The sequence below is a fragment of the Molothrus aeneus genome, chromosome 3 (assembly GCF_037042795.1).
Source record: "Molothrus aeneus isolate 106 chromosome 3, BPBGC_Maene_1.0, whole genome shotgun sequence".
Lineage (NCBI taxonomy): Eukaryota > Metazoa > Chordata > Aves > Passeriformes > Icteridae > Molothrus > Molothrus aeneus.
In genome coordinates this window covers 87,712,757-87,735,035 of record NC_089648.1, presented here as the reverse complement: position 1 = coordinate 87,735,035, position 22,279 = coordinate 87,712,757, and the positions used below count along the sequence as shown (strand labels likewise).

The 22,279-nt window shown below is 36.0% G+C and overlaps 1 protein-coding gene across 2 annotated transcripts in view; it reads left to right on the top strand.

Annotated features, from left to right (window-relative positions):
- The window catches only part of COL21A1 (collagen type XXI alpha 1 chain), a 67,911-nt gene extending 46,103 nt beyond the window's left edge, over positions 1 to 21,808 (top strand). For both annotated transcript variants that reach the window (XM_066545884.1, XM_066545885.1), the window contains 13 exons: positions 1,618 to 1,662; positions 2,005 to 2,058; positions 6,551 to 6,604; positions 7,909 to 7,962; positions 8,445 to 8,516; positions 11,738 to 11,773; positions 12,417 to 12,461; positions 14,545 to 14,577; positions 17,317 to 17,463; positions 17,547 to 17,601; positions 17,890 to 18,090; positions 19,551 to 19,628; positions 20,375 to 21,808. In XM_066545884.1, the coding sequence (XP_066401981.1) occupies positions 1,618 to 1,662; positions 2,005 to 2,058; positions 6,551 to 6,604; positions 7,909 to 7,962; positions 8,445 to 8,516; positions 11,738 to 11,773; positions 12,417 to 12,461; positions 14,545 to 14,577; positions 17,317 to 17,463; positions 17,547 to 17,601; positions 17,890 to 18,090; positions 19,551 to 19,628; positions 20,375 to 20,562 (1,062 nt within the window). In that variant the 3' untranslated portion in view covers positions 20,563 to 21,808. The remainder of the gene's footprint in view (positions 1 to 1,617; positions 1,663 to 2,004; positions 2,059 to 6,550; positions 6,605 to 7,908; positions 7,963 to 8,444; positions 8,517 to 11,737; positions 11,774 to 12,416; positions 12,462 to 14,544; positions 14,578 to 17,316; positions 17,464 to 17,546; positions 17,602 to 17,889; positions 18,091 to 19,550; positions 19,629 to 20,374) is intronic.
- Positions 21,809 to 22,279: the final 471 nt, after the last annotated feature.

The following is a 22,279-nucleotide window of genomic DNA, read 5'->3' as shown; positions in this document are numbered from 1 at the left end:
AGAAAGATCAACACAGCTCAGCAGGACATTGTGTTTCTCCTAGGCATGCTCATATCATGGTAAATCATTTGTTATGTTGGATAAGTGTGTAGAACTGTCTTCTCTGAGCCCTCTAAATTGCCCAGAAATGTAACTGGAAGTCTCTGTTAGATTCAGGATAAGAGGGCTGCTGCCTAGTGGGTTGTTTTTAGCATATATTAAATTCTGGTTTATATTACAGGTACAGACACTTGTAATTTGGTTTTATATTTTACAGCTACAGAAAAAAAACCCTACATTATTAAATATTATAATTATATTAAATAATTATATTCAGAACTCACTGATGGGTCTGGAAATTCCTAAATGTGGTGACAAACATGCCCTATTTCCCATCTCTTTATTAGTGTAAAAGATCTAAGAAGGTTTTTTTGGACAAAAGTTACGAAGAATTATATAACATAATGTGATTGGAAATCTCAGTATGAGGCATTATTTTCAAGTTATTTTTATTGCATTATTTGATCTCTTCCTTTAATGATAGGTACATCAGATTTTTGATGGTCTGTAAAATGCTCAGGATGTAATTGTTAACTCATATGCCATTGACCAAGGAACTGTTTCTACTTTGTGGGGTCATTATTTACTAAAAGTGGGTGTAAACTGCAAAACAATGGGACTACCTTTTCCACAGATGTAATTCATATGAAAACGATTAGGTTATGGCTGTTACATTCATGTTATGTTTTCCTATAGTATTTACTTGTTTCAGTGGTGTCTAGAACAGTTGTCTTCACTGCAACATGTTATTTTTAATATTAGATTAAAATGTAAAGCCTGTAAGCCAAATTCTTGCTGCAGATTAGTTATGGTACAAATAGGACATTGTCTGTCCAAAAAATTTGAATTAATAGTTTTTACTTGAGAGAAAAAATCGACTAACTGAATATAGACTTCTGCATTAAGCATATAGAGAGGTCTCTTTTAACCTGAATCACATTCAATTAAATTATCACTGTTAGAAAAATGTGAGATATACTGTAGAGCTGAATGAGCATGATGCTGAGGAAATGGCAGAAATCTTCAAGTATTTATGAAGGTGGAAGCTAGTATGCATCAAGTAAAACTGCATCTGTCTCTTTAAAGTCACTGTATTTTAGATAATATGATCTGTGATGCTGATGGTCCTGTTGACCAGGGCTTTTGCTTTAATTTATGTGGGAAGTCTTATGGATAATGTAAAGTGGTTCCTTTCCATGTGTCAGTCAGGGTTTTGGGGCAAGCAAGAGCATATGAGCCTACTGAGCAGTAGACGTGGGCTACTGCAACAAAAGCAGTGGGGAACAATTCAACATTAGTGTTTCACTGTATCTCTAGAGTAGTCTGCGTGTTTCTAGCTGAAGCTCTTTCTCCTATGTGTTTTTGGTCCTTTGAGGGATTTTTTTATTCTTGGGGTTCTTTTTGTTGTTGGCTTTTTTTGGGTTTTTTTTTTGGATTTTTGTTGTTTGTTTTCTTCTGTTCTGTTTTGTTTTGTTTGTCCCTCCCCATATTTTGAACCCAAATCTTTTAGGCAAATGCTAAAAAAATTTCTGGTGAAATTATTCCCTATATTTAAAAGGTTTTCTTTTTCCTTCTCAGGGAATTCCTGGAATTCCTGGAAATCAAGGAGCAAAAGGACAAAAGGTACTATTAGTTGTTCAAAACACAGTTAAAACCTATACTGTATATACTCATTCCAAACTAAGGGTTCAGGCTTAGAGAAGAGTTTTCATAGTGGGGATTTATAACATCAAATCATGCTGCAAAAGAATGGAGACAATTCATGGCACGTTTAAAAATCTCTTATTAGGTTTTACTTTAACTACTCCAGAAAGAATGAATAGTTTAAAAGGAACCATGCTAATTTCCTAATACATTAAGAAACAATCTTAATGAATTAAATCTGCATAGTTAAAGAATATATTAAAAAATGTTAAGTATACATACATTAGTCATAGAATTTTTCTCTTTATGTAAAAAATACAGGGTGAAATTGGACCGCCAGGTCAACCGGGAGCAAAAGGGTCACCAGGAGATACTGTAAGTTTCAAAATTGTGTTATTATGAACAAATAACTGTGGTGTTGCCATTCTATGCTTGTCATAAACAAACATGCAATGGTAAATACAGGAGCAAACTAGCATTTGCAGGTTGGAAAGACAAGTCTGTGGTAAATGTAAGTTTTTAGCTCAATGACATTTTTGCAGCATGGAAATTCTGACTGAAAGCTGTGAACTGTTGTTTCTTTGTTACCTTTGCCATTACTTCAAGTTCTGAATATTTTGACAAGGAGTGAGTTTATGTTTTTATAGGTTCTTGGATTCTGATAGTTGTTAAGAGATTGTATTTTTCAGTTTAGTAACTTGCCTGTCTCACAGTTGATCTCTCCTGTAATTTTTTGAGGTCTTTCCCTATGATAATCTTCATCAGTGAACTTCTCCTTGACATTCAGTAGTCAGGCTGGATTTCATCCATTTTGATAGACAAAGGGGGTTCTGATGTCCCTTTGCAGTGTTAAAAGTAAAAGTAGTACATATTTATATCTTCAAGGACAAATACAGAATACTCAGTGGTTCTCTAAAAAGGACTTGATATTAATTTCTCAATCATGAGGACTGTCACATTGTTAAGGCCATCTTAGTAGCTGCTTTTCCTTGCATGACAGGAATAATCTTTTCAGGGACCATTCTTCCCTACTTTCAGTGACTGCAGGGCTGTTACGGTGGCTTCTGCCTCACTTGGTTGGATGAGAGGAACCTTGAAGGAAGAGGATGCCAAGGATGTCCATGTGGACCTTTTAATCCTCTGTCTTTCTTGATGAATCTCTTTAACATCCTAGCTAAGGTTATCATCCTCTAGAGTGTGTAAGGTCAGACCTGAAACCAAAATTACTTGGGCTTACATCCCACTGCAGTATTCCCTGTTCTGAAGAGAATCCTTGTTTGGATGGAGGTTAGCAACACATATGTTTGACCACCTTGGTATGTGCAGTCCTGTGTAATTACATGTCACTGCATGCCAAATCAGCCATCTGGGTATGAAAGTAGCTACTAACCTAAGCATCATTTACATACTGGTGTGCTGGGGTGTTCCTCATGGTATGGCTTCCTTTCCTTTCCTTTCCTTTCCTTTCCTTTCCTTTCCTTTCCTTTCCTTTCCTTTCCTTTCCTTTCCTTTCCTTTCCTTTCCTTTCCTTTCCTTTCCTTTCCTTTCCTTTCCTTTCCTTTCCTTTCCTTTCCTTTCCTTTCCTTTCCTTTCCTTTCCTTTCCTTTCCTTTCCTTTCCTTTCCTTCCCTTCCCTTCCCTTCCCTTCCCTTCCCTTCCCTTCCCTTCCCTTCCCTTCCCTTCCCTTCCCTTCCCTTCCCTTCCCTTCCCTTCCCTTCCCTTCCCTTCCCTTCCCTTCCCTTCCCTTCCCTTCCCTTCCCTTCCCTTCCCTTCCCTTCCCTTCCCTTCCCTTCCCTTCCCTTCCCTTCCCTTCCCTTCCCTTCCCTTCCCTTCCCTTCCCTTCCCCTGATGTAGTTTTTGTTGGAGACAGAAATTGTAATTAGTTTGGAATTTTAAAATCCCTGGGCTACTTTGGCATCCAGTACATTTTGAATTTCCTACACAGTATACTTACCGGGTATCCAAACAGCATCTCTTCCTTTCCTGACTACCACAGGCACAATCACTACATTACAGCTGTCAGAATGCCTTTTTTATATAGAGTACACTGGTTAATTTTCTTTTCATGAACTTTGAGGACTTTTCTAGCTACCTCCTAAAGATCTCTGGAAAAAATAGATCTCCTTGACAATCAGTTATTGCAGTTGTCCAGAACAAGTTTGGATGAAACACTGCCTGAACTGGAAGTTTAAATGTCCCTGCTCTTAGTTAACACATAAACATTTGTTCTCTCACCTGTGCCTCCTAACTATTTTTATTGCCTGTTACTGGAATTTCTTTCTCCATTTCTTTCTGAGAAAATTTGAGCAAAATGCTAGAGGGAAGGCTATATCATCAACTCCAATAAAGCCTTGTGGGATTCCAAAGTGCTCATATTTATTTAACTCACCTACCATATTTTCTTCAAATTTTATTTAGATAAATAACATCTGGTTCACGATACACTTGAAAATAATTTATTTCTCTTTCCTGTCAATTCATTTAATGTATTTTTTTGTCACCTGATAAATTAAGTAGGAGATTGATGCATGGAATATTTGAATATATTATATGGCATTAGGGAATTTAAACCAGAAAAGATAGTGGGATTTTCCTTGTATTAGTCACACTGAATATGTTTGTTCCAGAAAACACAGATGGAAAGCTTGTGGATGGTCTATTAATAGCTTGGGAAAGTTTTTCAGTAACAAGCTCTTCTTCAGTAATCACTATCCCTATTGCATTGCCAATACCAGCAATTTATTAATTTACCTGACATATAATGTCAGCTCTGCAAAACAGGATGATAATGCTATATTTTATGTCCTTGTTCTACATTTTTGTTCAGGACATTCTCTTCTCTTCTAATTTTTTATAGCTTTTAGATTATGTTCACAAGCTTTTCCTATATTGCATCTGAAAGTTTCCTTCTTGCAGTGTGCTGATTTCATTTAGTAGTTTCCATGTAATTTTTTAAACAAAACAAGTCAAATATGGCCTAGTAATGAAAGTGTAAAAAAGGAAACCAGGAAATATGGACTTTATTTTCCCCTTTTCCTGCAGATGTATTCTTTACCTTTAATTATACTAAATGTATTTTCTCATTTGCCCTCTCTAGTGTGTGTTTGTAGGTCAATGTGAATACATGGCTGATTTAACTTAAAAAAAAAAAGAAGCTATTCTGTACCTATAGTACTTCTGCTTTGTATAAGATAAAACAAATGAGGGACATTTTTGGTGAGCATATGCCACTTCTGTAACCCAAAGACTGATGTGGATTTCACTAGAAATGATCTAGTGTGGTGGTAGATTGTCTATGGCCTAAAGAATAAGTGGCTATATTTATTGATGGAAAATTTTGGTGAGCAGTATTTTCTTACCATAAAGCAGGCAAGAAACATGAATTAATCTGTGGTTAATTTGTATTAATCTTTGGTTAATAATAAAGCACAGGTGAAATACCAGAAAACTGATGAAATTCTGAAAACAATGGCTACAGAGAATTACTTCTTGGTTTAGGTATTCTGAATTTTCTCTTCTATTGTGGAAACAAAGACACCCTTTAAGTTTTAGTTTAGTTTTAAACAAATAAAGTTTAATTTTTTTTTTGCAAAGCTGCGTTGTTATCTGTAGGAGAAATTATATCTGGTTTTGATTACATGTGACTTTTGGAAGAAGTCTGAGATAATGTCGTGGGAGTGAATTGTTCCTAACATTTATTACTAAATAGAAGGTGATTTTTTTATTTATATGAAAGCAAAGATTAAAAAACAGCAATAACAGTGAATTTTGAAAATATTATCAGTTGGAATAATTGATAAAATTTAATCTCTGACAAGTTAGATTTCTAGGCCTTACTTAATTGTTTGAGTTTCTGTATCATTATGCCTTTATTTTATGCTGCTCTTATTGCAGATTGTATTTCACAGTATTTAAGCAAGTCCAAGTATAAAAATAATAATATATTGATTTTATTGATGCATGCTGTTCTAGACTAAAAGTGAAGTGAGATGAAGTGGTGAAATAGAGAATTGTTAACAACAGATGTGGAAAATGTGATTAATGGAAATTCCTTCCTGGAAAGTATGATTTCAAAGGATTTCTTTTCTAATGTATACTTGAGACTAGCTTTAAACAGAAATTAAGGAAGTCAGCCCTTTGATGATTTGATACTCTTTAGCTCTTATTTTAGGTTAAAACAGGCAGCTAAACATACCTTTATGAACTTGATTCCATTTGTGGAGTCCAAGAGGTTGTTTTGGCTTTGTACATGTGCCGAAGTGTCATGATCTGAAACGGCAGAAGCTATTGGGTTCTTGAATGAGTAGTTTAACTCTGAAGATTTTGCAGAAGATACAAAGGTGTGGCCCCAAAAGTTAATTGCTCCTGATAAATCTCCACAAAATTTGCACAATGGGTCAAGTTATGTCCCTCAACCTTTGAGGGACACACAGTCAGAAAGGAGAAAGAGAATTATGAAATGCCACAAATACTTCTGTTGGTTTTGGAAACCCTAAACAGAACCACAGAAATTTTTGTGTCACTTTCAGTTATGACTAAGGAAGCATTACAGACTGGGTCTTGAGTTGAAGAATTTTTCTCTCAAGAGTATTCGATGACAGCCTGTTCATTTCTCCTGTATGATTTTTTTCTATTGCACAGTAGCCCTTCATTAGAAGGTCTACTGTGGTCATTCAGACCATAGAAGGTCTAAATATTTCACTGTACTGTATCAAAACTGTAGCCTGTATAGTAATAAGATAAAAACATTGCATTTTACTGTTTAATTCACTAAAGAAATAGAACAATGATACTACTAATACAATACCAAGCTCATTATTCCTCTGTTTTAGTACAGAAACATCTCTGTCTTTTTCATAAATAAATAGGGTTTGATGGGACCAGAAGGTTCACTTGGTCTACCTGGAGCTCCTGGGCCTAAGGTAAGTGTTTGACTTAATTTGCTTGTGACTGATAAATGACTGCTTTGTATGCAAATTTGATCTGGGCAGTGCCAGGATTTTGCAGCTCATTTTTTTGTGTATTGAATATTGGTGAGCAGCTGGATGATTTTCCCTGTGTTACCTTTTTATGATAGTTCAGTCTCAAGAGAGGTTAATATAACTCAGTAAAATGGCGCCTGTCATCCCGTGAGGTTTTTAGCAGTTGTGGAAATGGTCAGACTTTGTTTCAGCTTTACAGTCCTGGAAAACATTCTGCAATGCTGGAAACCAGATAATTCTCAATATACATCTGAACTTTCCCATGTTACATTTATTTATATTTTAATTGTGTTCAATAATGTGATGTGCTGTTTCTTCCACCCAAGGAGCCAAAAATGTTTCAGATTTAACTTTATTGATTGCACTTCAGCTACAGCAAGAACTAATTTTACCAATGTTCTCAAAAGCTAAAATAAATAAATACTACAAATTCAGATTGGTTAGTGTAACTTTTTTATTTAATCCAAAATGAGTTTTGGATTAAATTGTAAGTAAGTATTGAATTGTATGTCCTAGAGAATATTTAGGAATACAGAAACCATTTCCCTAACTTTGCATTTACATTTAGATTTCTTTCCCCCATACATTAGTCTACATCCAAAAGTGCATATGCATTTATTTATAATTGTATACTGAGAGTATAATTTTTTTAAGTATTAATGTTTTCTGTGGTCAATAAGGTTGAATACCCTTGATACAGCTGAAAATTAATTAGCTGCATTTTTTCTGTGAAAAATGCTTTTATTTTGTATATTTTTCTCACTTAGAATATAAGCTGTTTCTTAGAGAATCACTCTTAATAAGCTCATTCTTACAGAAGTCCATCATGATGTAGTCAATAATTCTTAAATTTAATGCAAATTCTAATGCTGAATATATGTCTAATTCCATAGGCTGTGATAAAAACCAGAACATAAATAAGTATTTTGACTTAGACAATTAAATAAGATGATGGAAATGTGAGATCGGTACACACAAACTTGGTGTAACTGTGTGAGGCAAATCAGGCAAGTGGAGATGGGACAGGTATGCAAAAGCTGGCAGATCAGGTTTTGTCATCAGTATCTCATCTTTCCTGAGAGAAAGTTAAACCTTCAGGCTACCTGTAATGGAGAAGAACTTTAGCCTTTCAGTCACTACCTGGGCCCATTTTTGAGTCAGTTTCTCAGAAGTGTCTGTTTATGTTTGCTAGACATACCACATGTGACAAAACATAATGATGAATCCCCCACATTGTTATATAGGGTGATAAAGGCGAACCAGGAATACAGGGGAAACCAGGATCATCAGGAGCCAAGGTAAATATGATTCTGGCAGTGTTCTAGTTAAAGAAGGGATTCATTTACTTCTTCATGATGTACTAATTTTCCATTATTTCCCCATGTTAATTATAAGGCAGTTGGTTTCACAGTAAAATATTAGTCAACGTCACATTGCATCGGAATCCCTTTGATGACTTACTCTTACTAATTTTATACTAGATTTTAGGCTGTGAAAATAAGATGCTCATTAAGCTCAAACCTGCAAACGTTGTTACTTGAGGTAGTATTTTTCGTGTAATTTTGAAACAGCAGCTGTATTAAAAGAGAATAAAAATAGATACTAAATGTGGCTTCTCTATATTCACCATCCCTTCAAGACTCCTTTAGACATTTCAATGATCTTCAGTTGTAAAATTTCAAAATATCATAGCCAAAGTGTATCCTGTGGCCTTGAGAAACATGCAATGTGTGTTTTTATACACAGCATGTCACTGACACAAAGCTATTGTATTACTCAGGGAGATCTAGGAGTACCAGGGGCTCCGGGTGAACCAGGCTACCCAGGCATTCCTGGTACCCAGGGATTAAAGGTAAGTATTTTTTCCCAGTTTTACATTAATTGCATCGTTTTTTTGGAAGTGCTTTTTTTATAAGTGATCATTATTTTACAAAATCCTTTCTCTGAATATATCATTATTAGTAGATAACAGTTGGACACATTTAAAACAATAATATGTCCATCCTGAAAATTTTCTTCTAAAGGATAAAGCCCTTGATGTGAAGGCATTTGTGGTGAGTTGACAATGGATGAATGCCAGGTGCCCACCAAGCTCTCCATCACTCCCCTCTTAAGCAGGGCAGGGGAAAAAATCAAGAAAATAAGATGGGAGAAAGATCATGGGTCAATATAAAGGCAGTTTAATAAAGCAAAAGGAAAGGCCATGTGTGGAAGCAAAATAAAACAGAGTATTTATTCTCTGCTTCCTGTCAGTATGTGTTGTCCCAACCATTCCCAGCAAGCAGGACTTCAGTACACATAGAGGTTTGGAAGACAAATGTCACAAAATTAAAATTTCCTCTCCTTCCCCTTTCCTTTAGCTTTTATTGCTGAGCAGACATCTTATGGTATGGGAGGGTTATCCCTTTCAGTTTAGGTCATCTGCCTTGGCTATGTCATAGAACCATAGAATGGTTGTGTCTTATAGATCATCTAGTTCCAACCCCCATGTCATGGGCAGGGACACTTCCTCCCCCTACATGAGGTGGCTCAAAGCCCCATGCAACCTGGCCTTGAACACCTATAGGGAGGAGGTATCCACACCTTCTCTGAGCAACCTATCTCAGTGCCTCACCACCTTCAAAATAAGGAATTTTATCCTAATAAACCTGGTGTCAGTTTGAAGCCATTCCCTCTTGTCCTGTCATTACAGCCCCTTGTGAAAAGTACCTCTCCAGCTCTCTCCTAAGCCCCTTTCAGGTGCTGGAAGGCTGCTCTAAGGTCTCTCCAGAGCCTTCTCTTCTCTGGGCTGAGCAACCCCAGCTCTCTCAGTCTGTCTTCATGAGAGAAATGCTCCAGCTGTCTAATCATCTTCATGGCCCTCTGGTGGACTTGATCCACCAGATCCATGTCCTTGTTATGTTGGGGGCCCTGGAGCTGGACATAGGTGGAGTCTCAGGAGAGTGGAGTGGAGGGGGAAGAATTGCATCCCTTGCCCTGCTGGCCACACTGCTTTTGATGCAGGCCAGGATGCAGTTGGCTTTCTGGGCTGGAAGTGCACATTGCCAGGTCATGTTAAGTTTCTCATCTGTCAACATGAACAAGTCCTTCTCTGCAGGGCTGCTCTCAATCCCTTCTCCACCTAGCCTGAATTTGTGTCTCCACCTGAGATCTTACCTGGCCCTAGCTTACAGGAAAAAGCAGGGATTTGGAGAGAGAGCCTTGATGTTGCAGGGAGCTCTGCTCAGCAATACCCAAAGCATTGATGTGTTATCAACACCTTTTTAGCCACCATTGCATAGCACAGCACCATGAGGGATGCTATGGACAAAATGAACTCCTTCTCAGCCAGACCCAATAGGGCATTAGAGAAATAGAATTAAATCAGGCATTTCACTTTCATAAGAAGAGAAAGGTTGAAGGGTAAAGAGACAGTAAGATAGACGGGTGGTGTTATGATTCAAGTTTTATGAAAACCCCATGCAGAAGTATTCCAAGAGAGTTCATCTTCTGCTCCAGAAGGCACACATTTCTTGTATGTCCAGTGTCATATATGCCAGCCTCATATACATGTGTTACTTATACTAGAGTACTTCACATGTCAGTAGACACATATATGGATGTGCCTTACATTGACTAGAGCATGGATTTAGTGTTATAATAATAATCATTTTTATTATCACTATATATTCAATTCAATATCTCAGGGTGATGTAAGGCACATGTACTAAGACAATATTTTATGAAAGATGAATTTGTTAAAATTTATGGAACTTCTCTAAATTTTAAACTGGAGAAGCCTTTGAAAAGGTCATTTATTTTATATGAAGATGCAAGTTAGCTGGAGTTACAAGTCCAATGACACACTGGAATTATTCAGGAAGAAAAGCACAGTTTGGGCATCTGGTAGTAAAAGTGAACCCTTTCAGCTAGAGATGATTTCAAAACTTGAAACAACAGAATATTTTACTTTCAAGTACAGTACAACAAAATACCACAGGTGGCATAAATGTCTTTTATGTTCTGGGATTTTCAATCAGGTAAATATTTGCCATGGCAAAAGTCTCCTCTTCACTACTCTTCACATTTAACTAAATATTCTTTTCTTTTTCACTGCCCTCCCCCCTCCCCCACCCCCCCCCCAAAAAAAAACAAACCAAACCAACCAAACACACAAAATTTTGGCTCTTACAGGAAAGCTGACAAAATGGACCACAAAATCTCCATTCTAATTATTTTTTTATTAAATGCAGTTTTGCACACCCCCCAACAGATCTGTCTTTTGTTCCATGAGCTGCTATGTTCATTGTTCAGCATTTTGATTTATGTCTATTTAAACATAAGATGTCAGAGTTAGAGTAAGAGCCACCTCCCATACCTTTAAGTTTCCTTTTCAATTAATGAAGAGAGATGGCCACATTTTCAGCATACATATTTTATGCCTCTGTTGTTAATTGGAGTGAATAGTTTTCATGCACTGCCTGTTTCTCTCCAATGTCAATTAGGTGGTCTTCAGACAAGTTGATAAAACTACATACCTGACTTCTAAGCACCATTTACACCATCTGATTGCCAATCCCCTCATTATTATTAACTTTAAACATTTTGAGGCAAAAAAGTGAGTCAAAATGGAGCTTGGTCCTTAAATATTTTGATTGAATTTAAAGAGGTGTTTGTGCTGAAAAAATACTTTCTTGTTTTGCATAACTTATGCATGCAGTGGTGCATTCAGCTAAAATTTAACCCATAAGAAACATTGCCTCTCTTCCTGCCTACATCCTCTCCACTCCATGCACTGAGTAGATAAAATCCTGCTAGACTTGCCACCTCATTATGTTGTATCTTTTAATTTTTTGCTTGGTATGTGAACATCCACTTTCTTTTTCATAGTTGTTTTAATGACAAAGTCCTTTCTTAGTATAGCTTTCTGGACTTTTTTTTTTTGTGTACACGAGGATAAAGTGATTTGTTTTCTTTCAGTATAAAAAAAAGATAGCTGTTTCTTTTGTAATTACTGTGTTAAATTAAGGCACAGATGACATGTTTTAGAGGTGACTCATGTTTAAATGGAGACCTTTCTTCTAATTTTTACAGGGGGAGAAAGGAAACCAAGGTGACACTGGTATCCAGGTACATCAACTTTGTTTCTAATGAAATCATCGGGCATTGCTATTTATACAAGTCTTAGGTATTAATTCAGACAGGGCTTTTTTTTAAGATTAAACTCCACAGAAGGTTAACTTGAATAGCAGCAGTAACTCTCCCTCAAGGAAATCTTCTGCATTTCTGGGGGCCTGAGCAGGCTGTTGGCATTTGTTGCAGAGCTGTGTGCTCCTAGCAATGGTGCAGGCACAGGGTGCAGGTTGTGCTGCTGCCCCAGAGGAGGAATATCCCTGTCACAGAATGCATTCTGTCCCTGCCTGCAGGATCACAGAAACGCAGTCAAAGGAACTCCACCTGGCCTCTGCCTACCTACTTTACTATTAGCATGTGGGATTTTCCTCCTTGCTATCTAAAATTGTGGAAATACCTACAAGAAAAAGAAGAGTATTCTGTCATTACCTGGATCCTGGCTTGGTTCCTCTGTGTTCAGGGTAGAAATTTTGTTCTTCACAGTTTCTGCTCTGATCTCTTTGAAGAGTAACTTTTCAGGTTGATTTGTCCTGGTTTAGAATGAGGTTTTAGTATTTAGCTCCTTGTGTTATTTTTTTGATAATTTAATAACATGTGCCAGATAAATCTATATTTTATAAAATGTGCTTCTTTTCTGAAGGGACTGAAAGGAGAAAAAGGAAGACAAGGAAATCCAGGCTTACAGGTACTGTTAAAATATTGATCCTACTTCAAGAGAGCCATAGTGACCCTAGCTTGAGGCCATGATTCATATTTGTTTCTTAACACTTCTTCCATCAACACATATAGGTCTTTGCATCAGGTGAAATATATTTATGTGTAACATGGTAACATAGTTATATAAGTTGCCTCTTAAACACTCTTAGTATTTTTAAAATAATAACTATAACATACAGAGAAGATGGAGCAACACTTCTCTCAGCTGTACATGCTTGAGGGAGGAGAGGAAATGCACATGAATTGGAACACAGTAACTTGATGTACAGGAAAAACATTCTGCTCTTCCAAATTTGCCCTAAACCAGGACAGGTGGTCAAACACTGAAGCAGGTTGTTCATAGATATTGTGGCAAAACCTGTCTGAGCAACCTGTTGAATTGATCAAGCTGCATCTGTTTTGCAAAGGAAGTTGAATCCAAGGAGGTCACTTCCAACCTACATCTTTCTGTGTTCTGTGATATTATATCTTGAGAAACGGACCATAAGTGCATTTCTTTTATTATTGTAGTAAAGCCTTAATTATAGAATATTTTTATAAAATAGTTACAAGTAATATAAAATGCAGATAACAGCAAATAGTGGCTTTTGTGTAAAGGTTATAATAGTGTTAGTTGGGATGTTAAGATTTTCATGCACTATGCTACACTTTCTTACAGTTCACTACCTCCTAGACTATGCTGGGAGTCATTTTTGACATCTGTGCTCATAAATTACAGATGTTTCCTGTTTCAGCTGTAAATCAGTGCAATCCAGTTGTATCTCTTTAACTCTAGGCCAGTGCATTCTGATTGTGTCATAGTTGGCAATCTTATTATTCTGTTAATTCTGTTAAGCTGTTAGTATTTATAAATACTTGTTAACTGCATAATCTATGTCATGTCTAAACAGAGAAGTATTTTTCAGAGGTACATATCTAAAACTAGACTTGGAAGGAAGCCACGGTTGCTTTTTTCAGAATTACAACATTGATACAGCTGCCTGTCTAGCCAGATGGACCCAGTTCCTGGGGATTCTGGGCAGGAGATCTAGACTGCATGTTAGTTAACACTCTCAGAGATATGTAGGTTGAAAATAGTTCATTGTTAAACCTGACCACATTTTTTAATAAAGAAATAGTTTAAACTAAAAGACAGGTCATTGACTTAACCAAATATAATGTTATTTGATTGACATTATACAATTTAAATTTTGACATTTTACAATTTAAACTTTCTGGTTTGTTTTTTTTTTTTTTTGCAAATAATGGGCAATTATAAGGGAAAACAAAGTGATAGTGAAAGAAAACTTTTTTTTTTCCAGATAGAATGATGCAACTGAATTGCTGTTTGCTTGCTTTCTTTTTTTTCTTTTTGAGAAAGCTGAAAAAATAGTACAGACTAAGTCTAAAATTGTTTCCTATGCTTATCTGGTTTGGTCAGGAACCAAACAAATCAGTCATTTAGTAGACAGCAAAAGATCATTCCAAGAATTCTCAAGACTCCAAGACACCCTACAGATTTCCTTGTCCATAAGAGTGAATCAGAAAAGTGAACTGCCATCTTGCCATGGGACGTAATGGTCAGTATCACCATTGAATCACTTGGCAGAAATGACACCAAAATAATTTCCTAGCATGCAAAATCTGCCTTACCATGGAGTCTTTATTTCTAAGGCTCTGAAATTAATTTCTGCCTAGTAAGATGGTATTAAACAGTTTGAATCAGGAGTTTACTCCTGCTAGGACACATGCTATTTCTTTTGTAAAGTGAATAAGATTTTGTCTCTTAAATCTATATTATGTTTATATGTTTATAATAGGTTTGATATATTCCCAACTTATGCTCTAGGTACATTACATTAAAGGTAATACTGAACTGTTCATTCACCCTGATACAAATTTTTTATCATTATATATAGCTTTGTTTTTTGTACTATAGCAATCAGAGAATCTTTAAAAATTACCATATGTGATTGATTACTGAAAACAAAGGACAAAAAATATTAATTTTTTATTCCAAGTAATTTGGCTCAACCTAAATTTTAAATTTCTTTTTCATCTTATTTTTAAAGGGAATAGAAGGATTGAGTGGAGAACGAGGAGAGGTATGTATTTTTGCAATGATAAATTTAGTATTACAAAATTACTCCATTTGTTTCTGCAAATTAGGTGACCTGTAAAATGTGTGTTTAGTCATCTATACTCACATGTCTATATGCAACAGGGGAGAAATTGAAAAATATCAAAGAAGTATTAGTTATAAAGAGGCAGAATGAGATATACATTTCATTTAAAATTATTAAATCCAAACAAATACTTTAAGAGAATTGAAAAGCCAAGAAACCAACCAACAAAAAAAGAAGGGATTGGTTGAATAGAGGAAATAACCAAAGAAAATAACTAAAGAAAAAGAATCATTGTGTTGCATGTTGTTTAAAAATTGGTATTTAAAATATTAATTTTGTTGACTATTATTTATTTATTTCAATATTTTGTAAAATCAGAGTATACACTTTCCCATTATTCAAATTCTTCTTCAAATTTATTTACATATTGTTTGTTCAACCTTTTTCCTTAGAGCATTGTTGCATATCAATAGCTGGATATATTAGCTGGAAGTTTCATTCTGATAATGAAATTATTTTATCCATTTTAACATATGAATTGTTTCATATGCTTCTGTGGTTCTAGGAAATGCTTCAGTTGCAGTTTGGCTTATAGGTGTTTTACTAAATTATTGCCAAAACTGGTAAAAGATTCTTGGTATGCTATTGAATTAGTCTCCTTAAGTACTGTAAAACATGGCAATAAAATATGTCTACTGGAAATTCATTTAAATAATTTCTTACTATCTGTTAAGCTATAACGATGTCATTGTGTTTACTTATCAAACCTAAAAAAATAGTTTATTTTCCATTTCTCTAAAATATGTTTTTTGTTAGACTCTGATTTCTAATAAGTTTCTTCAGCCTGTAAGTCTCAGCACTCACTGAGCTGTTTTCCTTTCTTTGCTTTTCTTTGCCAATAGCAAGGGTCAGCAAACAAGGCCTCACATGGATGTGGCTGAGCATTAAAACTCCAAGATATACTGTGGAAAATTTTCCCTCTACAGTTTCAGTTGTTCCTTGGCAAGTTCTTCAGGCAGTTCTGCTGATGCTTCCAGCATTTTCTCCTGGTGTTTTTATGCTGGCTTCTTGCCTCTAATGTTGTTCTACAGTAGATGCTATTTCCCCAGTATTCTCTGGTTCTTAATGCCTTCTAGCCCCTCTAACATGGGTAAAGGAATTAAAATTTAAAAAGAACCAAAACAAAATCTCTCCTAGCTATAAACCCAAGATGATTTCAGACTTCAGCACATACTTTTTCTAGTATAGCCATAGGTAGCTACATAAGCACCATGTGCTTATCTCTGAGCCTTCCTGACTGTTTAAATGAAAAAAAACCACCTCTGCAATAATGTATTAGAAGTGAGCAAGTACAGATCTACATGAGGTAGCTAAGAGGATCCCTTCTCTGTGACTACAATATTCAAGATGACAATATCAAGAAAATAAATTACAACTACAACTTTGGAAGAAGCTGTATCTGAATTAATGAATGACTTTTGAAGGTATGGACTGCTGTTCAGGTCATGCCCCTGAACTGGCCATCCTTCCAGCAGTACTCTTAGGCACTTGACTGACATCTGCCACATTTTGTCTCTTTTCTCTGTTTCTTTAAGAGCATGAAGTACCTGTCTGATTTTACAGCCTAGCTCATAAAACTGGTTAATCTGACACTGAATTTAAAGCTTGTTACCCTGTAGCAATTCATATAGAGAATTCTGCGCATTGTTACTAATATAGACCAAGACAGGAAGCTTTGAATTTTTCTGATGTGAAGAATCTTGATAATATAGGAGATGTTACAAAGTAATATAAATACCATAATTTAAAATTCAGTGGAAGTCTATTAAGACCATATGCATGAGCATTTCTTAAACTTCTATTAATTGCTTCAATAAGTTTGTCATATATAATAGTCCAGTTCTCACAGTTCCATCTAAAATAGTTGGAAGTGGAGAAAGAAAATTTTTCAGCAACAGATAATGTTATGCAGAAGCTGTGCAAACAAGGGAGGAAAAAACTCATAAGGGAGCAAGTGTAGTATACTGACTTTAATCTTGGGCACATAATGATGTTTTGTTGGCTCCATAGCAGGGAAAGAGTTCCACATGAACTATTGCAATAGGTAATTCCATAAATGGAACCATTGCTTTGGTGAAGATACATAGAAATATTTTTCAGCATTTTTTTTTACCTTTTCCAGTGAAGCAAACAGACTACAGTTACTACCAATCAGATGGAAAAAAAAAGAAACAAAAAAATCCCTAACTAAAATAAAATTATTTTTTCCTTTGTCTTATACACTGAAGATATAAGGTAAAAGGCTTTAAGTTTCCAGGAACTTCAGTGGTGCCAGAATTTCACATCCAATTTTTCTGACTTTCTAAGGATTCTAACAGACTATAAAAAAGATTTCTGATTCTGAGGAAAAAGTGAATAAAACCCTTCCTTCCATGTGTTAATAATGAATAGTAAAATGGGTCTTGAAAGTTAAGAAAAGGTAATTTATTTCTAATTCTCTTTGGTAATTTTATCTGAAACAGCTACTAAGGGATCTGAAAACTTCAATGCATTTTAGCAAAATACATTTCATCAATATAAAGTTAATTTTCATTGGCATCACATTAATTTTATTAAGAACTTCAATAAAGATTTCTTAGAAGATGTTGGTTTGGTGCTACCTACTTTCCAAATGATCTGTGAACATATAAATGGCTTTTCATTGATTTTTCAATCCAGAAAGGTGAGAAAGGAGATCCAGGCATTCAAGGCATCAGTGGACAAAAAGGAGAATCTGGTGTCCAGGGATTGATTGGACTTCCTGGCCTCAGAGGTCAGCCAGGAGATAGAGGACCCCCAGGACCACCTGGATCAGATGGAAAACCTGTATGTATAGGACTTCAGACTTTTCATTTTTGGTACCTTAAAAACCAGAAAGAATTGCATGCTCTGTTCTCTGTTCAATTCAGGCACGGGAATTTTCAGAAGAGTTTATTCGACAGGTGTGTTCAGATGTACTGAGAAGTAAGTTGGAAAGCTTCTTTACTGTTGTTTCCTTGTTTGAAGTGCTAAAGAAGTTTCCTGATAATACAGAAATGCTTTTTTGAAAGCAAGTTCCATACTGCCAATTTATTCATTTTTTCCTACACGTGTGGAGCTATATTTCCACATCACAGGCTCCATACTTTACCATCTTGTTTTCTAAAACTATTATATTCTGTTAAGAGAGGGAACTGATTTTGTATTAGTGGTTGGGGGCAATACTTCTATTGTTACAACACTTCAAGCAATTTTTTCTTTGAATTCTCCCAGCCCAGTTGCCTGCCATTCTCCAGAGTGGAAGACTACAAAACTGTAACCACTGTCAGTCCCAAAGTGCTCCCCCAGGACTTCCAGGACCACCAGGTCCAAGAGGCCCTGAAGGCCCAAGAGGCTTTCCTGGTTTACCAGGGAATGATGGCATTCCAGGGCTGATGGGCATGCCGGGTCGCCCTGGGGCTCGTGGGACAAGAGGTACAGTGTGCGTGGGCACGGTGCTAAAGGCCTTTATGTCATGGGTTTCTGCTTCTAGTTTTGGATGGGATTAATGCAGGGTGAGTGAGAGAATAGCTGGGATTGTTAGGCTGAAAGGAATTGCGACTATGGAGCAGTGTGTGGATGTTTCACCACCTTCAGGGAACGCGTGACAGGAGAGAGAATACGAGAACGCAGCCAGATAGTTATTGTTCAGTTCTACTGTGGTGTACTATAAACTCTGTTCTGATCTTTTTAGAGAGTTCTTAGTCTTATGTAAATGTTTCTACCTGCATTTTGATTATTTTTTTAGCTCAAATATGCATATACATAGATTTCAAGGGATTTCCATGTCTTCTGATTTCTTTTCTTCCAAACTTGTTCATTTCTGTTTTTTTAAGAAACAGTATTCACTGGCTACTTACTAGCTGTGCTGGTTTTTGACATCCAACAATTATTGTATTTATATTCCTTTGATTTTCTGACTTTTTGTCCTTTTGCTCTCTTTATCTCAAAAGAATTTTTGCTCCTTTCTTTGTAAACATTCATTGGTTCTTTTTAGGCAGCCTAAGGTATATGCTTTCAGGTAACTCAGCTGTCCAAGCATTCCAACTGATTTCTGTGATGTATTTGCAGATTTTATGTTATATATGCATATGTAGTCTGGAACTAGAGCAAGAGACTGGATGGAGTCCATAATTTGGTAACTGGTAGCGTGAAAATAATCAGGAAAGCTGTATGAAATAACAGCTAGCTAATAATGTGCCAGTGGTAAACAGACAGATGGTTGATAAATATTTACTTTCTTTGTGACTTACTACCTGTGACCTAGCACACCAAATTTATTTTGTATGTAATGCTGATTTGCCTGTAGTACTTTTGTAATTTAATCTCCAACAGGAGAATATGCAGTTTTCCTGTGGAGCTGACACTAGCAGTTCTGTTTATTCCATAAATGTTGGAAAAATAGATAATGTATCTATGAAGAAGCTGACTTTACTGGGTTGTACTGGTGTAAGAGAGCTCATATTTTGACTCTCACAATACTTCTTTGGTGGAGATTTAATTCTGCTGTGTGTGTTATGGAACATTTTCTCTATATATTCTGTATTCCACAGGGTTATGCTGAAAAACTTACACCTCCTTTATACAACATATTAAAAACTTTGCTGATAGGAAGACGATGACAGCAAATTGCTTAATTACCTGTCATCTATTCCCTCAGCTGATAGTGGCTGTCTGCTTAACTGTTGCTGCATCAACTCTAAATTCAGTAGAAATTAGCATAATTTAGAAACCAGTCACACTGTGCAGGTTACAAAAAAAGGGTTGTTTTGCGTCCCATTATTTGCTTTTGAAATATTACATATTTAATTCAATAAATATTATCAGATGCTGATTTCTGTCTTCATTGGATGAAAATGATGTGCAAAGATATGTGTGTGTTTGGTAATTCACAGGACTGCCAGGGAAGAATGGTGCAAAAGGCAACCAAGGAGTTGGTGTTCCTGGGATCCAAGGCCCCCCAGGACCTCCAGGTGAAGGATGGTTCAGATGTGCAGATTCAGTGCATGCTAATAACTTTTTTGAAGTGTGGTTTAGAAAAAAAGTTGATGTAATTTGGGAAAACTTGCATACTTTGTACACATTTTACTTACCAAATATATTTTAGGGTAATGCCTGTCACTTGCATCACTTGCACCTTATAAATTGCCATATAATAATTATTTAATATAAGATAGGTCCTGTAGGAGATTGGTATCTGAGACTGCTGTTTCATGATAGATGGATCCTGAAGTCAGCTATATCTGAAAACTGAGCTCTGATATGATCATGTGACTTTTAAGGATTGCTTAATGAGGGAAAATATTCTTCATAACATTAGTATATGCATACAAAATGTAAAGTTGGGCATTTAGAAGATATATTAGGGCCCCATCCAAAGGCAGAGAAACAAATAGAAATAGAGGGACTGATTCTTGCCATGGTGGTACCAGATAATATGATAAAGTAGAATAGTGTACTAAAGCAGATTTTCATATTCTCCTTTAAAAGCTATCTTTATTTAAAGTGTTCTTCATGTGATTTAAAAAAATCTTTATAAGATATCATGTCGTTTATATAAATATAGAAGCAGTTTGTAACAAGAAGTGTCTTTTGCAGGAAATGAAGTTTTCTTTATCTGCATACTTTACCAAAGAGCAGGGGTGTTGTGGATTCATACTTGTTCTTTTTCATTTTAAGGGTAATGCATTTATTTATTTATTGCATGTGTGTTATTAAGGTCCTGAAGGTCCACCAGGGATGAGTAAGGAAGGACGTCCTGGAGAGCGTGGGCAGCCTGGTAAAGATGGAGATCGTGGTACTCCAGGAATGCCAGGACCAGTTGGACCCCCTGGAATTTGTGACCCATCACTGTGTTTTAGTGTAATTGTGGGGAGAGATCCATTTAGAAAAGGACCAAATTATTAATTTGTGATATGATACTTTAGAGGAATAGTTACGGTGCTTATCTTTCATGGTCTTTCAAATCTCAGGAAGGTGACCAGCAATAATCCCATAAGAAAGAACAAAAGTACCTCTGATATTAAAAGCATTATAAATAATGATCTCAAAGGTTATACATTCCTTTTCAAGAAACTCCAAAACACCTGTACTTTTTTTATACCTTGCACTGGTTGAATCTCAAGTGTTTTTAAAGAGATTATCAGTTTTAATAGAAATAAAATTAACTCTAATATTTGGTATTTAGTATTTAAGTGTCCTATCATTCTCCTTTTACCTCTCTTTACCAAAGAAAGTCCTTTGCAAAATTGCTGGAAACACCACTGGGAGCAGAATTAGGTCATAAATGGCATTGGTCAGGTATAAATAACTGTGAAATTTTTCACATGCAGCCAACATACACAGTATTTGATTTTGAAAGAATGGGGCTGACTTTGACTTCATATGTGTGCAAATTTCATTGTCGTGTGTCCATTTCATATGTCATTGCTCCAGATATGAGTGAAAGCATGTTATCAGATTTTTATGAATTAAGACAGATACTTGGACTCATCACAGGAGAAAGGCCACCTGTCTTGCCATGCAGCTCTGCTTCAAACTGAGGTCAAGTCCAAAGGTAGAACTACAGGTCCAAGGGCCAAGGTTCTGTTGAAGATGGTACTGTCAACTGTGACATGTCAGAAGTTTCCGTGTGCGTGATTCAACTCATATGAAAATAGCATTAAAAATAAAAAATACTAAAACCCTGACATAGCTGGCTTTAGCTATGATTTGACAAAATTAAAGATTTAAAAATGTTTGCACAACCCCAATGTAACAGTTCTCTGTAATGAAGTATCAAGTTATATACTCTTTGCTGCTTCTGCTCCAGGACTGCCAAATTGAAGAAGCAGGTTTACAAGGAGAAAGGTCTAACTGGTGGCTGACCAGCTGCAATGTTTGTTATGCTGTTTCCTTTTTCATTTTAAGCCAGCTGTGTGTAATTTTCATTGTACGCTTTGCTAATGAAGTTTATTGCTTGCTTTTACATAAAGAGCAAAGGCACAGTTCCCATGAGAATTTAAAATCCATTTCTTAAATTAAGGCAGAGTCCTGTATTAAGTTAACCTGTGCTTCGTGAGTCACTTTTTCTAATGTGTTGTTTTTCTGTTGTCCTACTATCAGAGACTGTTAATATGCTTGACATTCAAGGTAAAATAAAAGACACACTTTCCAATAAGATGTATGGTTGAGTGAATTATGAGTCTGAGAGGAGGCAAAACCAAGACCAACCAAACAAGTGCAAGTCAGAAGGACCTTTGACTACAGTGAATACAAACAGAAGACCAGAGTTCCCTACTTGTAGAAAAATCCTCTTGATTTTCAGCCAGTCTGATTGGTAGCTTTATGATTTCATTTGATCAAATTAACACATATATCAAGCTTTAATTTTAAAAGTAGTGGTGGTTTCGTCACCCCATTAGTCCTACTGGAGGGTTGTTTCTGAGTGACTGACTAAGGATCTATGAGTAATTTCCAGTTTGCATCTATTAATTGCCCCTTTCTTGTAGTTTTTTATATGTATGATCAATTTTTATTTGAGCTCAGCTTTGGTTTTCTGTCTGCATTTCTGTGCACTGTAGTAGTTCCCTTATAGTTCTTGACAGGTGTTGGTCAGCTTTTCCAACTCTGGAACATTTCTCTT